An 18,023-nucleotide genomic window follows, 5' to 3' on the forward strand; every position below is an offset into this window, starting at 1 on the left:
ATCTCAGTAATGTCACTGTTTTTCTTCATTTCTGTCCTTATGTTTAGTAACCAGCTACATATTAATTAAGGAACATTTCAGTCAACCCTTGTCTTCAGCAGCGAATGCAAAATGAATGTCTGTTGAAGAGTAATTGCAGATGGGCAAGAGGGCGATTCAATTGCAGTTCAAGCAAAACATATTAAGCCACAGCATATGCACAGGAGAAGGGTTAATATGCAACTTCCTCTGCCACACTATTAAAGTACCAAGCTCATCCTAGAATACTAATTGAAGTGACTTGCTGGCACAAAAAGCAAAGGCAAGAGCCAAAAAAGCAAACAAAAAGAAATCCTTCTGTACTACACTTGTTCCTTTTTTATTATTCAGTGCAGCTCTGATTTATATTGAACATTATCTGGTGCATTTCACACCCGCAGATGCCGCTAATATTCTGCATGTGATATGAAAGACCATAGGAAGGAGTGCTTGTGTGAATCAGGAAGAGCACAGAATAACTTTTTGCAGCACCATTTCCGTCTAGTTTAGGTGATAAAAATAGCTATGCACTGCTCCTTGTGATCAAGCTCTTAATACCCAGCGTTTATAATTCAGCTTTTAGGAGTGTAAAAATTGCCTTGCATGGTCAGACTAAAGGTCCATTCATTAAGTCTCCTGTAGTATGAGATGCCCATAGCAAGCCTCCATGCCATAATGGTGGTAGCCTTCCTTTGTTGTTTGTTCTCAGCATCTTATGCTACTTCAATTATTGTAATTGACACCTATTCATAAGGGACGCGGGTGGCTCTGTTGTCTAAACCACTGAGCCTCTTGGGCTTGCCGATCAGAAGCTCAGCAATTTGAATCTTAGTGGTGGAGTGAGCTGCCATTCCTCTGTCCCAGCTCCTACCAACCTAGCAGTTTGAAAGCATGTCAGTGCAAGTAGATACATAAGTACCACTGCAGCGGGATGGTAAATGGCATTTCCATGCACTCTGGCACTCGTCATGGTCCTCCATGTGCCAGTAGCAGTTTAGTCATGCTGGCCACATGACCTGGAAATCTGTCTGTGGACAAACAACGGCCCTCTCAGCCTGAAAGCGAGATGAGCACCGCAAGCCCATAGTCACTTTTGACTGGACTTAACCTTCCAGGGGTCCTTTACCTATTCCTCCATGAATTTGTCTTAATCCCTTTAAAGCCACCTGAGTCCCATTTCAGATGTTGCAGTACCACAGCAATCCTTATTTCCAGTGTGGCTAAAATCGCCACCTTCAGGTGATAATTTTTAAGGGGCCATATGGATGTCATTCCACAGCACTCCCATAGAAGAGCATCTTCATGCAGTGCTGGCTTCAGGATTTGTGGGGTCCAACATTGACAGTAAGGAGTACTTAGGGGTGCTGTAAGGAAACCTGAGTTACTTCTTAGCATAGCAAATGCTCGTCGGGTTTCTATAACACATTAACAAAACTCTTTCAGCAGAGTGATAACATATACCAAGGAAGGACAGGAGAAGGAGATCTATACACATAGCCTTTCCCTTGACATACAATAACTGTGAGATAATTTTTAGAAACCTTAATTCTAGCATTATTATGTTTGGTCCGGGAACTTGCCCTTTCATGAGAACTGATGGTATGGAATTGTTTAGCCAACCTGCCTTGCGAACAGATATTTTGCAAGAAAAAACACGGGAAAGGAATAAGATGAAATGAAGTTTCCACTGCCGTATAATCATAGATTGTATATAGAGTTGGAAGGGACCCTGATGATCATCTAGTTCAACCCCCTGCAATGCAAGAATATTTGCTGTCTCATATAGGGTTATGACGGGACCCAGGTGGCACTGTGGGTTAAACCACAGAGTCTAGGGCTTGCTGATCAGAAGGTCGGTGGTTCGAATCCCTGCAACGGGGTGAGCTCCCGTTGCTCGGTCCCAGCTCCTGCCCACCTAGCAGTTTGAAAGCACATCAAAGTGCATGTAGATAAATAGGTACTGCTACAGCAGGAAGGTAAACGGCATTTCCGTGCACTGCTCTGGTTCACCAGAAGTGGCTTTGTCATGCTGGCCACATGACCCGGAAGCTATCTGCGGACAAATGCCGGCTCCCTCGGCCTATAGAGAGAGATGAGCACCGCAATCCCAGAGTCGGACACGACTGGTCCTGATAGTCAGGGGCCCCTTTACCTTTACCTTTATGGGGTTATTGGCACCACACTTTAACCAACTGAGCTATCCACATCATGAGCATGTTTAAAACACAGAAAGTGGAAGCTCAGCTGTTTGTAGCCACCGGCATTAAACTTGTCTCATACAAAAATTGAACGCGATCAATCCACTGTTCATAATTTTACTAGCTGCCCTCACCACTTTTTAAAACAAAAATCAAAATCAGGACCTTCAGGTGAATGTCTGAGACACACTCCCATAAAGACCAAGTGTGCAGTTTTTCAGTGCTGCTGGATTCAAACCAAGTGGTGTTTCAGTGGCTGGCAGTGCTTTCTACCATCTTTAGCTGGTACACAAACTGCAGCCCTATCTGGGGAGAACTGATCTTGCCGCAGTGTGGTGCACAACACAGGGGGCTGTCTTTAAAAACATTTCAGAAACTCAGAATGGGCCAGAATCCTTGGAGGCTAGGCAGTCATCATCATTATATTAGCTGTGCTATGTACCGGTGTGTTTCTGGGGTCAATTTAAAGTGCTGGTTTTTACTTTGAAAGCCCGAAACAGTTTGACACCGAGTTCTTTTTTGGACCACCTGCACTATCCTGCCCACACTTTAGGATCTGATTCAGAGGCTCCCTGACATATTCACCTTTTAGGTTGCTTAGGTGGAAGTCGACAGGAAAGAGAGGTTCTTCTCTACGGTGCCTGCATGACTTTGGAATTCCATTCCATCAGATCTGTGCAAGGTTACTATGCTGCAGGGTTTTTGGAAGACATTGAAAGCATCTTTTTTCATTTGTTGTTCTGGGTGATGGCTTTGGGTGTGTTTTTATGAAGAGCTTTCCCTAAGAACCTTAAGCTTTTTAAAGCTTAAACTTTTTATATTATTGTTTTCTTTTCATGCTGTTTCGTGTTTGCAAACCACTCTGGCTGGAAAATGTCTCCAAAAGTGGCCTAAAGTGTTGCTGTTTTCAAATAAACAACACAACACAACAGGGTATATCCCATTTTATTGTGAGAAAATGCCATTAAGTATAAACAAGGTAAAGGTAAAGGTACCCCTGACAGTTAGGTCCAGTTGCAGATGACTCTGGGGTTGCGTGCTCATCTCGCTTTACTGGCCGAGGGAGCCGGTGTTTGTCCACATACAGCTTCCGGGGCATGTGGAAGCAGCTTCTGGCGAAACCAGAGCAGTGCATGGAAATGCTGTTTACCTTCCCAATGGAGTGGTACCTATTTATCTCCTTGCACTTTACGTGCTTTCAAACTGTTAGGTGGGCAGGAGCTGGGATTGAACAACAGGAAAACCGCCGACCTTCTTATTGGCAAGCCCTAGGCTCTGTGGTTTAGACCACAGTGCCACCCTCTTCCCTTTTATAAACAACATACTTGATGCTATAAACCATATACCTGAAATGTAAGGTATTGCCATGGGTTTGCAGAATAGATTTAGTAACATGTGAGTCCCAAGCAGAATGTGTAAAGGGTTTGTATTGAGGGTGTTGATTATTGATTCTGTTGTATCTTATATCAGGCATACACAGGACTTGAGCAGAGGGAAGCTGTCCATCAAGATCAGCTGCTAATGCCAAGCTCTGTAGCACAGCAGAAAGAAAAGCTGTTTCATCTTATTTGTGCTGCCGTGGTTTCCTCTGTGTATATATCCATTGGCAGGTTAGCATCTAAGTGTAGATCTGCTTTACAGATACATTATTCAACAGTTTCCTGACCCATAACCATTTAAATGGATCTAAAATGTGAGATAGTTCCCATAGCAATGCCCCTGAGTTTGCTTGCAGCTGTAATCATTATTTTTGGCAGGTTTACTTTTCCAAACACAATGCTACCTATAAAAAAATGATGCATGTAGCATATGAGAAATATGATGAATTGTTCCATCTAAGCAGCCTGTCTAGTGGGACACGGAGGTGTCATTCATCAAAATATTCTCCTCAAATCATGGCAATTCCCCCCAGGTCAACTGTACAAACTCATAGTCAGCTTCAAATAGCCCCAAATGCCCCCATTCAGAGTGCAGAGCCTGTTATGTAGCTTATCTCAGAGAGTTTCATTATTTCTGGTTGCAACTGAGGAAGAAGCACATATTTACTTCTTTAACTCAGGGTGTGTTTAGACATTAGCCATGCAACTGTCTGGCCCAGGCACCCCCAACTGCAGCCCTCCAGATGTTTTGGCCTACAACTCCCATGATCCCTAGCTAACAGGACCAGTGGTCGGGGAAGATGGGAATTGTAGTCCAAAACATCTGGAGGGCCGGAGTTTGGGGATGCCTGGTCTGGCCAGTGCTCTCCTATATAGTCAAATGTATATTAGAACAGGGACCATGGTTAAAAAATTAACAGCATTGAAAGTGCACTAACTAGAACAATGGGGAGTTATCACCGTTAAATAATTCTTGCCACCATATGCAATTTTACAATCTCCATAGTTGGTTTGGAAGAGAGAAGAAGGGAAAGGGAATGGAGCCCAAAAAAACTTGGCAGAGTTTTTTGAGTGGGGGGAAAACCTGAATCTTTAATCCATATACTAAAAAACAACAACTTATTCTGTAATTCTTCATCTTACATTAGTTTTTCACAAATATGATAAATTTAGGTAAGATTCCCATTTTACAGGTAAGAAATTGTGGTTGAGAGGCAATGGCTTATACATAATAGGTCAGTGGATAAAGTGGGATTTGAATCCTGGTCTCCTGTAGGGGAAATAACAGCCTATCAAAATATTTCTGTCTGGAAATAAAAACACTACAGGACATAACCACATTGTAAGCCTCAAAAAGAAGTCTTCAGTGTTACATTGTCAGAAGAAGAAAGTAGCTTACTTGTTTGGCTATATGATATAACTGTGTTACTAATATTTGCAAGTCATGTTTGTGAAGTGGTACCAACCCAGCCATGTTTGTTACAGTTTTTTGTGCAGAAAAAGCTTGCAAGTTTTAAATTGTTTGGAGAGACGGCCTCTTCTTCATGCTACAAATATAACCTGTTGATTGTTTTATGTCCAAATTGGAAAAAAATAAAACAAAAACTATCCCAAAATGCATGAAACCTTAAATCAAAAGTGAATCAGTTGTCAGGAGTATGGGCAGGAGTCAGGCTCTGGGGCCTGTAGTGCTTTGCAGGACTGGGGCCTGCCTCAGCTTGTGCTGGAGAAGCAAGGAGTGGCCACTCAGGTGAGGCCTCAGCTTGTGCTGGAGAAGCAAGGAGTGGCCACTCAGGTGAGGTCACTTGATACCTCACTGCACCTGGTGGCAGGAGCTGGGAGGGATAAAAGCTCAGCATTTCCCTTCAGCTGAGGGCCGGCTCGTCGTAGACCCCCGGTGGCGCAGGGCACCATGGCGCCGGCCGCCAGGAGGGCGCCGCGAGCTGCGCCCGCCCGCTGGCCGGCTGGTTCGCCGGTCCGCTGCGCGCGGCGCCCACCTGCCCACCGCGCTGGGAAACGGGGCGGAAGGGCACCGGAGAGATCCGGCGCACCATGGCGACAGGGGCGCTTAAGACGGCGCTGCTTCAGCTCTTTGCCACAGCAACGCTATCCCTGCCTGGTTGCATCTGGCCTCTTGCCCCTTGCTCCTTGGACCTTCGCCTTGCTGACGCCTTGCTCCTTGACTCCCAGACCTTCGCCTCTGCCTTGCTCCTTGACCCTGCGACCGCCTGCTGCTGGACCCTCAGCCCTGCACCTGTTCCTGCTTCTACACCACCATCTTGCCTCTGGTCCTGACGTCCTCAGCCAGGGCTTCAACCGCCCGCCGACCGGACCGTGACATCAGTGTTCTTTTACACATGCTAGCAAAAACAACAACAACTGGTCTTTGATAGGGGTTGCCAGACTCAATAGAGGACAGGACTTCTGTGCCTTTAATTGCCCTGCTCTCTTTTGAGTCTGGAAACCTTAAAGAGAAACCAGCAGACCCTTTGCTTGGAAATTAAACAAAGGGTCTGCTGGTTTCTCTTTAAGGTTTCCAGACTCAAAAGAGAGCAGGGCAATTAAAGGCACAGAAGTCCTGTCCTCAATTGAGTCTGGCAACCCTAGTCTTTGTGTATGCTGTGTCCACTGTTAATTGATTTCACGTGGATTAGATGAATAAAAATCAGAGCACTGTCATTTAGAGCTTACATTATATACTTTCCAGCCTTACATCTTGTCATCATAATTCTTCTGAGGGCTGTAATTGAAAAAGAAGAGTTTGGGAACACTTCTCCCCGTCCCCAGTTTCTTGTAGAGTGGTATATTCCCATGTTAATCCGGTCAGTCAGGTTTTTCAAGATGTTGGGACACTTTGCTCACTAAGAAAGAATTTATACAAAGCTTCTTGAGACAGAATAAACACCTTGCTATTTCCATTTAGGAAATTTGCTTCATTCTCCCCTCCTGCATTCCCAGAGATGATAGGGCAAATGAACACCAGTTCTTTTAAAGGTGAAATTATTGTCATTGTTCAAGGGTAGGAAAGAGCAGTTGTAGCTTGTGTAGGACTCGGCTTCTTAATCTGCAAAAGTGAATCACATCACCAGCTACCCAGTGCTGCCAAAAGAGCTTAATTCTGGAGCCACATGGAAGAAAAGCAGCCAGGTAAGAAAAACAGCTAATGTAACTATAAGCAACAGAAGGCTCAAGAAGAAAGTGCATGCTTGATTGAAAGGCAGCAAACCTTTCTATGTTATTTGCAGGAGTTTCAAAGGGCAGATATGGGGATGGAGTGGTGGGATTTTGCCAGAGAACAATATGGAAGGAAGCGGTTTTTGAAGGGACTCAATCCACAAAACTTGCTGCACAGATGCAGAAGTAACAGAAGTAAGTTAAGCAGCAGAAAGGTCATAATGTGAGCCATAATTGACAAATTGCTCATGTGTGTTTGTTAATCATACATTTAAGCATGCAATATTTACACTGCCTACCACTGGGGCCGAACTGAGGAAAACAGCCTGGGAATGAAGGATGCAGAAGGGAAGGTCTAGTCATGTAGAGAAATGCAGAGTTCTTAATTCATATCACATAGCATTTGAATAATAAATAAATGGAAACATTCAATTAAATATCGGATTGCATTTGGAAGATTTTTCTGTAACATAAGTAGATATATTTCCCTTCCAACATGGTTTAGAGCAGACCTTCTTCCTCAATGACATGTTCAATGTTTCATAAAAAAGAAGGGAAGCCTGAAAGAGAAGCCATTTTTGTCTTTTCTACATGTATATTTTTGCTTGAAACATGTCTTAATGCTAATCTAGGGAGATTTTCACGTAGCATTTCGTTATTTTAAACCTTTGTTGAACTTCAAGGGTGGAGCTTAATAGTACATACATCCTTTCCAAGCATGTACTTGGCACGTTTGATATAATTAAAGTAGCAGTTTCTGTGATCTAATAGGAGTAGGAACTCTCAGAGTCATGTTCAGAGAGTAGCTTCTTGTATGAGGCAGGCTCAAGCAAGTATCTTTAACATTCTTGACAAGTGCAAACTTACAGCCAAACCAAACGTTATGCCATAACATAAATAACAAAATCCCAAGGGGCACTTTAATGTGGTGGGGGTGACATATTTCTGTTTTGCCCTGACTCACCTTCAATGGTCTGCTATTTTAACGCCCCCCCTTTATCTTCTCTCACCTTTTTCCTAGGGTACCTTGGTGTTACTTTAGGATACATATCTCTGCACCACTTAAGCTTTCCCCCCTGCTATTTGGCACATGGTATGATTAAATGCATGTGATCAAGTAGGTGGGTTCCCATGAGGCAAGACACTGTAATAACAGCAAGAACCTTTATTGAGCTACATAACTAGGAAACAGAGGCAAAGCAACTGCTTATACTGTATACACTTCTGAAAGCCTGGGCCACTCCCAACAGGGCTGTAGCTAGGAGGTGGTGAGGTGGGTCCCTGCCAGGGGTGCAGGCGAGCCCCCCCAAAGCAAAATAGGCTTTAAAATATGTCCATAAATATGTCTATAAATAAAAAATATTGAATATTGCTTCATAAGAAAAGGTTTTAAATAGAGGGTGAATTGAATGAGTGGAGGGGGCGGCATTGCAGGAGAGGCAGAAAGAAGAGCTACAGTAATTTGTCCATGGCTAGGGGGTGAAATCTGGACGGTTCTGCCAGGGGTGCAAGATCATAGCTCTGACTCCCAATGTGATTGGCTGTCTAAACTTCCAAACTGCGAATCACGGCTCAGAGTTCAAGGGCCAATGGCAGAGGCCCAAATCTTGAAATTTTCTGTGATTGGACAACATGTATCAAATCAGAACACAGGAGCTCACAATCCTTAGTCCAGACTCAAGCACAAGCGAACGCAGACCACTGAATATATAACACGAGCTACCAACTGTTGCTTTTGGGAGGGGTGGTGGAGTAAAATGATGTCTTTTTCAGAGCACCCAAAGTTGCTTTAGGTGTCTAAAAGTTTTCACATTTCACAGAAGCAGTTTACCTTTCTTTTTTTTTAATAAAAAAAAAACAGTACTTGATAGCAATTGTTTAACAGCGCTAGTGGAAAATATACTGTGGATATTCTGCAGTGCTGAGAGGATCCTTTTTAAGATTCATGGGTTATATTATAAACTTACTAAAAAGGTTTTTCCTTGAATTTTAGGGTCTGGGGGGGAGTCTTTTAAAATGTTATGCTTTCAAAGCTCGCACTATAATTCCCACATCTGCACCAAACTCTGTGCTTGGTTTGAGAGCCAACCAATTGAGATTATTGAACAGGACCAACATTTTAAGTTATGACTCATATTTTTGAAATTTAATGTTGGCGGAAAATTGCTTGAAATATTTTCTTGTTTCCCTCCCTGGAGCAAATACGACGCCACCCCCACAACAGGAGGCAGGAAATGGAATTATCCACATCTGGAAGAAACGTTAAGAAGCTTAAACAATATGGAGAGTAGGTTGCCACAACCTGCATCTCTAATCCTTGATATGTTTTATAAGTTATACTTGGCTATAGTTTCTGCTCAGTTCACATGGCGAGCTTTTATTATACAAATCCCTTTGTGCAAAGCAGTTTCTACACAATTTCAAGCAATTTTATCTAGGCCAGCAAAAAGCCATATCAATTAAAACATGATTTGAAATGTCTGCAAACTTTGGCAGAATCTTCCCCTCTCCATAGCTCATTTTGGTACACAGGGTGTCCACTGGAATGCTTTTAGGTTGTTATCTAGAGGACCTGAACCCCGAATCTTCTGCCCTTTCCTCCTCCTCCTTTTTAATTACCAAAAATAAAACTAAAAATACTTACAGGGAGGCTGGGCAGACTGCAAAGTGCAAGGCAATCACAACCATAATTTCTTCAAAAATCGAAATTTACACAAATATATTAGCATATGCAAATTTATGTCTTAAGTCAATGCTTTGAGCCTTTTAAGTACCTGGCGCCCCTATGTGGGATACTAAAAGTGATATCAAACCAGCTGCATTATTTCATAGAATCATGGAGTTGGAAGCGACCATGAGGTTCACCTAGTTCAACCCACTGAAATGCAGGAATATGCAGCTGTCGCATATAGGGATCAAACCTGCAACCTTGGTGTTATCAGCACCTTGTCTAACCAACTGAACTATTTATATCTCCACAACAGAGGTATTCCCTTTGGACATTTGAAACTTTTCCAGCAAGTGCATAACAACTCCCATGTATTGCATGCGGAGTTTTTCTTTTTTAAATAATTCTTATTAAATTTTCCAAATAAACAAAAAACAACAACCACAAAAAACTGATTACATTTCTTTCTTTCTTTTTAAATTAAACTTTATTAGTATCACTGCACAATAATTACAATCGAATACAAAAAATACAATCGAATAAAAAATACAGCCATAACATTGCTGTTACAGTTGTCTTATTTTTCCCTTCCCCCCCTTCCCTCCACCCTCCTTTCCCCCTGTCATCCCTCCCCTTTCCCTCCCCCGACTTCTCAACCAAATCGGAGCTTCTCCCTTATTTATTTATTATACACCCTCTACATACTTCACTCTTATTTTACTTTACTTTTCTTAATCCTTCTAAATTCTAATCATTTTTTCTTAATTTATCATGTCGTTATATACTATCAATTTCATTATTTATTCATAGAACCTTTATATATCTGATATGAGATTTGGTTTCTCCACTTTATCCTTTATACTGTATATTCTATAAATGGTTTCCAATTATTTTTTGAATCTTTGAATTTTATTCCTTTAATTTGTTCATATTTTATCGCCAAATTGTAATATATAATTTTTGTTGCCATTCTTATCTTTATCTGAGAAAAAAAAAGTGATTACATTTCATCTTAAATTCCCCCATCTCAGTCTTTTGGTCCGCCGAGCTGTGACTTCCCTCCCTCCTGTCATTCACCTTTATTTCTCACTCCTGTCTTGCAGTTCCTTTTTATAAACATGGATAAGTTCACTTTGTAGGATTTATTTCAGTCCTGCAAGTGTCTTTAAGCTTCTACAGTTCTTCTCCATATAGTCAATAAATTTACTCCATTCCCTCTGGAACTTTGTCTCTCCCTGGTTTCGGATCCCGCAGGTCAACTTTGCCAGTTCTGCATAGACCATCATTTTCGTTTGCCACTCCTCAATCGTCGGTATCCTCTGTCTGATTTGTTCATGGACAATTACATTACTTTCCTTTAAAACAATGTGTGACTTATGGCTCAGTTTTTCAAATGCTATGTCAGCAATTTCATAGTAAAATATAAAAATTCCTTCAGTAGCACCTTAAAGACCAACTAAGTTTTTATTTTGGTATGAGCTTTCGTGTGCATGCACACTTCTTCAGATACAGTGAAATAGGAGTCCCCATGCACTTATGTAGAGAAGGGGTGGGGAGGGGGTGGGGATGGGGAGGGGAGGGGGGATCACTCAGAAGGGTGGTGGAAATGGGTGATTGTATTGCATAGTGTTACACCAGTGCTGCAGGTAAATCTACACAAACACAAGTGTTTGACTATTTTCAAGTCTAATGGTGGTGGTATATTTTCAGGAGAAGATCACAGCTGTGTATGGAAAGGTTAACACTTTCATTCCCTGCCACAGTTTGAGCATCTTCCCCTACCAAAAATCGTGCTGCAAATGGATTTGAAAACAGACTTCTACAGGTGCCAGTGGTAGGCTGGTTTTTTGAAGCCTGATGGTTTCACAGATGTGATATTCCTTCCCTACCTGCAGTCTCCGTGAAGATCACACACACACACACACACACACACACACACACACACACACACACCCCTCTGGCAAAGAGGGTTGAAAAATGCTGAAATGCTTTTGTCCATCCCTAATTGCTGGGGTGAGGAAATGTGAGACTCTCATGCATGGAGGGGGTATGCGTTGTGCGTGTGTGTGCACTTTGTGTATGTGTGAGAGAAAGTGTGTTCTGATCACACGTACCACAGAGATGTGACCTCTGGAGGGTTGGCCAAGAGGGAATGCAAAATTGCTCCATATCCTTGCTACACAGGGCCGGCTCTAAGGCAAGGCTGGGTGGCGCAATGTGCCAGGCCGCCGGGCCGCCAGGGGGGCGCCACGCGGCTGTGCCTGCGGAAGCCGCACTGCGCCTGCCAGACAGCCGCGCTGCGAAACAGGGCAGGGGGGGGGCGCCGGAGGGATCTTCGTACCACAGCGCCAGGGCGCCAGATACACTTAAGACGGCCCTGTTGCTACACATGTTTTCTCAGGTGTCCAACTATGTGTAGTGGGGCTTACTCCATCATAAGGGTGTTTATAACTGTAGCTTAAGACTGACCTGTTGCAAAGGGCATGTATTTTTGAAAGCAAGTCCAATTGCTAATGGTTTGTATGAATCAAAGTGCCTCAGTGTTTTTTTGGGGGGGGGTACCCAAGATGAGGTAGGCTCTCTGAAAGTTCCCTATCCCACAAAATCTCCTAAGCCTTGTGGCACTTTGGCTCCTTGCTTGCAAAAAAACCCCAAAACGCTGCAGACTTTTTCTTTCTTTTGCAAAAAGCAAACGCATTCTAATAGGAATGCTTGGACTACTGCAATGAGCTCTACGTGATAAATTTTTTTGGAAAAAAATAAAAATAAAGCCCTAAACGGCCTCGGTCCTGTATACCTGAAGGAGTGTCTCCACCCCCATCGTTCAGCCTGGACACTGAGATCCAGTGCCGAGGGCCTTCTGGCGGTTCCCTCATTGCGAGAAGTGAGGTTACAGGAAACCAGAAAGAGGGCCTTCTTGGTAGTGGCACCCACCCTGTGGAACGCCCTTCCATCAGATGTCAAGGAAATAAGCAGCTATCCTATTTTTAAAAGACATCTGAAGGCAGCCTTGTTTAGGGAAGTTTTTAATATTTAATGCTGTATTGTTTTTAACACTTGATTGGGAGCCGCCCAGAGTGGCTGGGGAAACTCAGACAATAAATTATTATTATTATTATTATTATTATTATTATTATTATTATTCATTGGAAATGTCCTTGGTCAATTTGGGGGTGGGGGAGAGGGGTAAGGAGAAGGATAGCCCATTGTGACGGAGGGAATTATTTCACTGTGGCGGTCTAATCACAGTGGTTTGTGGGAAGGATATTGATGGTAATAAACACATTAGACTCACATGCTTCTTGCTCTTTTCTCAGTTTTGTCTCTCTTGAGTAGGATACATAGAATAGTGTTGTGGTGGACTACGAGGCACCCCCCCCCCCTTGCCAAATATGGACCCAAACCAAATATTGTTGCCAGTGCATACTCCTAATAATTGCCTGTTTAAACCCTTACCTTGCCATCTTCTGTGGGTGTTTTGTTACATAATGATCTGCATATTTTCTTGTTTATCCTTCGTTTGTCTCCATGGGATATGATGATATAAATAAATAAGTGGAAATTTAAGAGTAAATTGAAATTTTCTACAGTGCAATGCAGACCAATAGTAATTAACTACCGGTGGATACTCTGATGAGTCATATTGCCCTGTGATTTACTCAGGAAGGAAGGAGGAATTCACAAGAGAGAGAGCAGGGAAGGGGAAGAAGGAAGTGAACTGTGATCCATGAAAGCTTATGCCACAATAAGTATTTAAAGTACTGCTGGACTCTCAGTTGTTTTTGCTGCAAAAGACTAGCCGTCTGGAAATAATTACGGTTCAGAAAAAACAGCAGCATTATTTCTACTCTTGCCCAGAGTTAAGTGAATCTGTTTCTCAATCAAGATACCAAGTGTGAATTAAACTGAACACATGCTAAAAATCAGTGCTTTTTTTCTTAAAAAAATGTTTAGGGGTACTCTCATTTTCCTATTCATATTGAAATACTGCCCCTCAATGAGGCCAAACTTAGATTCAAAAAATGTTTAGGGGTATGTATACCCCTGCGTACCCCCAGAAAAAAGCACTGCTTAAAATATAGCCTTTATTTTACCACAAACATACACCATGAAGCAGTAATAATAATAATAATAATAATAATAATAATAATAATAATAATAATTTATTTATACCCCGCCCATCTGGCTGGGTTTCCCCAGCCACTCTGGGCGGCTTCCAACAGAAGTATTTAAATACAGTAATTTATTAAACATTAAAAGCTAAACAGGGCCCTAATGTGCTCACTGAACTTTGCAGCCAAACTAAAAATTCATCCTGTTGGAAACAACTATATCACTATAATAATAATAATTTATTTATCGCTGGTTTCACATCAAACTTATTGTAAGATAAATGTGCTTTATCTACCTTTATATCACTTTTTATAGTACAGTAATGTTTCCAGAAGGCACACCTATGTTCAAAAAAGTCTCCTGGGGATGACTGCCCATCTGTGTTCTTAAAACTACGTTTACAGGATAACCAACATAGTCCCTTCCATATGTTTTGAACTACAGCTCCCATAATCCCTTATCATTGGCTGGCTTAAATGTTTATATATTTATAGGGAATTTAGCTGTGAGACTGATGTGGGAACATAACCTGGGTTCATGAATAGCTACCTAATGTTGCCTATTAGGTTCTTAACTCTCAGAAGTAGGAATGAAAGGGCAAAGCTGAGAATTTCACCTCAAAATGAAGAAAATGTCACAAAATTGAAGGCTGTAACTAAACTGTCTCTTCTGTATTGTTTTAGTCTTGGAAGAAGTGGCACAAGATGTCCTTCAGAGCTATGGAACAATGCCCAGCCAGCAACCACTGCATAAGCCAGAATGGGTAAGTGCTACTTCAATGAATGTTGTTATCTTTGCTTTCTTCTCCAAAGCCTTTTCTGTGGTGGCCCCATCACCAACACTATTTGGGGAATATTGTCCCCTTTCATGGGAGAAATGTTGGAGGGTATGGAGTTATGCGACCCCCGAGCCAAGAAGATAAGTAACTATGCAACCTTCAGAAGACATCAGAAGGCAGCCCTGTGTAAGGAAGGTTTTTTATGTTTAATGTTTTATTACATTTTTATATATGTTGGAAGCCATCCAGTGTGACTGGGCCAACCCAGTCAGATGGGTGGGGTAATAATAATAATAATAATAATAATAATAATAATAATAATAATAATAGGACACCTCTATATTCATCAGAGAAATATTGGAGTGTATGTACTTGTGTTCTGGCGAGGAGAACAATAAGTAGTATTATTGTGGCAGCAATTTTGGCAGTGGTGGCAGAAGAAAGGAAAACATAGTCACACGGGGGTTTGCAAGGAATCTGGAGACACTGTGCCAAGACCCCTCAGAAGTCTGGAACCTCAAGAGAAGGAGAATTTGCAGGGCCATTCTCACATGACACTTTGCTTTGTTCTATGATCTCCCTTTACTGAAGAATATAGTGAGATTTCAGAATCTTCAATTCTGAAGGATGTGCTAGCAGGCTTAGGGAATTAGATGTGGCAGCAATGGACTGAAGATGAACCCAATTGTATGTGACCCTTGACCTCTGAGTCTTAGTTAACATCCCAGAAATACTGATAACCATGGCACTAAGAGGAATATAAATGAGAATAGAGACACTCACATGCAAGAATTACATAAAGAAAAATACAGTGGTACCTCTACTTACAAATAACTCTACTTACGAATTTTTCTACTTACAAATGGAGCTCCACCCGCAATTTGGGATGCGGTTTAGATAGGATTTTTTCTACTTACGAATTTTTAGATAGGGTTGCTTCAACTTACGATTTTTTTCTCCCAATGCATTCCTATGGGATTCGACTCACGAATTTTTTCAACTTACAAATGTGTGTTCGGAACGCATTAAATTCGTAAGTAGAGGTACCACTGTAAATTAATTGTACTGTATGATCAATTACTACCTTGCTTTCACAGGGTTTAGCTATGTTGAAGTGTCGCAATAAAACCAACAGCCTCATTGCCCAATAAAGCTTATGCCACAATAAACCACTTAGTCTTTAAAGTGCCACCACAGGCTTTGTTGTTTTATCTTGTTTTGCTTATGCCGCACAATAGCAACCCTATAAGGCCCCCATGGGCTACATAGGAAAGTACACAATAACAGTCATGCTAATTCTACGTTCTTAGGATAATTAATAGCTGGTTAATTATTCAGGAATAACTATGTCAATAACATGCAGTGCTTTAGTTTTAGAACAGATTATGTGGTCTCTTTTCATTCAGTAATATTGCTAATTAACTGTTGTAAGACTGTATTCATATAATACATGAGTAATTAGCAAGTGCTGCACAATACATTATAAGCCCAAATTGGAAATGGAAGTGAAAGGTGGAAGGAGGCCTTAGGGTTTTGGTTGAGTTTAAAGTAACTTGATATTATTATTATTATTATTATTATTATTATTATTATTATTATTATTATTATTTCTATACCACCCAAGAATCACAGGGCAGTTTACAATATAAAACCACAAAAATGCACAGCATAGTAACAAGCGAAAACAATAAGACCCCCACCCCAACTGCTTAAAAGGCCATAGATAGTTTCATTAGCCAAAGGCCTGAAAGAAGAGGAATGTTTTTGCCTGTCACCTAAAGATATGTAACGAAGGCACCAGGTAAGCCTCCCTAGGGAGAGCATTTCACAAATGGAGAGCCACCACAGAAAAGGCCCGCTCTCGTGTTGCCACCCTCCGGACCTTTCATGGAGGCAGCACATAAACAAGGGCCTCAGATGATGATTGCAGGGTCCAGGTCAGTTCCCACAAGGTGTCAGTAACATGGCTCACCCAAGTGCAGGGGAAGAGGCAGACTCAGAAACTGAGCTGAGAGAGAGAGAGAGAGAGAGAGAGAGAGAGAGAGAGAGAGAGAGAGAGAGAGAGAGAGACTATGCAGATGAGAACTGGCTGACAGAGCCGAGAAGGGGTAGTTCGACCCCCTTCCTAAAGAAGACACTGTCAGCTCTCAAAAAGTGGGAGAGTTAGGAGGCAGCCAGAGCATTGCTGGGCAATCAACAATCAGCAGATAAGCAGAGGACGGAGAGTGTGTCGAGTGGAAGTGTGGAGGGGGAAGGCCAGCTTCTCAGTCCCCGTTCTAGGAGACTGGATAAGCTCAGAGGACAACGGAAGGGTAAGAGGGGAAGGGCAGGAATTTGGTGTCCTTCCTGCTGTGAAAGCAGCGGAGATTCAGACAGTTGGTCAGTCTGAATCAATCAATGCAGGCAAGAAGCCATGCTCTGGATGTGCTTTTCGTAAATAAACGTAACACAAAACTGCCGGAGAGGCATTACTTCTTATTGGGGCTTGCTTGCCTGCCTGAGATCATTACATAAGGGAGAGATGGTCCTTAAGGTATTGCGGTCCTGAGCATCTTAAATCACTATACAGCATCCTTCACTAAATGCATTTTATGGATTTAGTCAATCCTTTCACACACCTGATTGGATTTCTAACAGTACAAAATGATTTCAGTTCTTGGTATCTTCTTAGTATCTTTTTAACCAGAAACAAGAAGTATTTTGAAGCAGGTTTTGAAACTGCTTAGAATGCATGAGATGTGCAACCATTTCTCTTTATATGGCAATAATAGGAAGGGTAAATCCTGTAAGATTGTAAGAAGAGCCCTGTTGGGCCAAAGGCCTATCCCATTCAGAGAGTTCATATTGCTTGTTAGTCACTGCATACCCATAATACCTCTTCTGTGGGAGCTAAGGACCCACAGTACTGAACAACTCACTACTAGACCAATCCCCAGCTTCAGACCATGAGGTTAGAATCATAGAATCACAGAATCTTAGAGTTGGAAGGTACCCAAGGCTCATCTAGTCCAACCCCCTGCAATGCAGGAATCTCAACTAAAGCATCCATGACAGATCCAACCCATGCTTAAAAGAAGGAGAGTCCACAACCTCCCAAGGGAGACTGTTCCACTGTCAAACAGCTCTCACTGTCAGAGTGTTTTCCCATATGTCTAGGCAGAATCTCCTTTCCTGCAACTTGAAGTCCTACCAGGAGAAAACAAGCTTGATCCATCCTCCATGTGACAGCCCTTCAGATATTTGAAGGTGGCTATCATATCTCTCCTCAGCCTCCTCTTTTCCAGGTTGCTCATTTAAGCCATGGATTGATCCCTTGGCTCCAGCTGCATATTTATTCACTTTTTAAAGCCACGGCTTCCAGTCTCATTTCTCCACCTGTAAGGGTAAAACAACAGCATGTAATGAATCGGAGCCAGCCCTACCCTTAGGAATGGGTAAAGCAGCCTCTTCAGTTGGTGGATTTCTGGGATAAAATAGCAATGATGGCATCAAGAAGCCACCATCTGAAACAAAAGGCACCTCTGCATAGGAGCCTGCATTCCCCATCTGAATGGGATTCTTGTTTAGAAATGGTAAGCAACTCACCTGCTATAGGAATATAATAGGTTGTGGAGGAGAGGAGGTATGTCCAAAAGCAGCGCTATTTTGAACATTGGATCCACGTTTGTACGTGGACAAAAGAATAAGACAACACT

General features: G+C 42.2%; 1 protein-coding gene across 2 annotated transcripts in view; it reads left to right on the forward strand.

Annotated features, from left to right (window-relative positions):
• Window positions 1-18,023, forward strand: part of ANO6 (anoctamin 6) — a 71,513-nt gene that overhangs the window by 12,252 nt on the left and 41,238 nt on the right. Inside the window, exons 1-2 of one of the 2 annotated variants that reach the window (XM_035126527.3) lie at window positions 6,614-6,742; window positions 14,234-14,313. In XM_035126527.3, coding sequence (XP_034982418.3) covers window positions 6,724-6,742; window positions 14,234-14,313 — 99 coding nt within the window. In that variant the 5' untranslated portion in view covers window positions 6,614-6,723. Of the gene's footprint in view, window positions 1-6,613; window positions 6,743-14,233; window positions 14,314-18,023 lie in introns of those variants that run through there. The other variant, XM_060279623.2, reaches the window with a different exon arrangement.

The sequence above is a fragment of the Zootoca vivipara genome, chromosome 9 (assembly GCF_965207765.1).
Source record: "Zootoca vivipara chromosome 9, rZooViv2.hap1.1, whole genome shotgun sequence".
In the NCBI taxonomy this organism is placed as follows: Eukaryota; Metazoa; Chordata; class Lepidosauria; order Squamata; family Lacertidae; genus Zootoca; species Zootoca vivipara.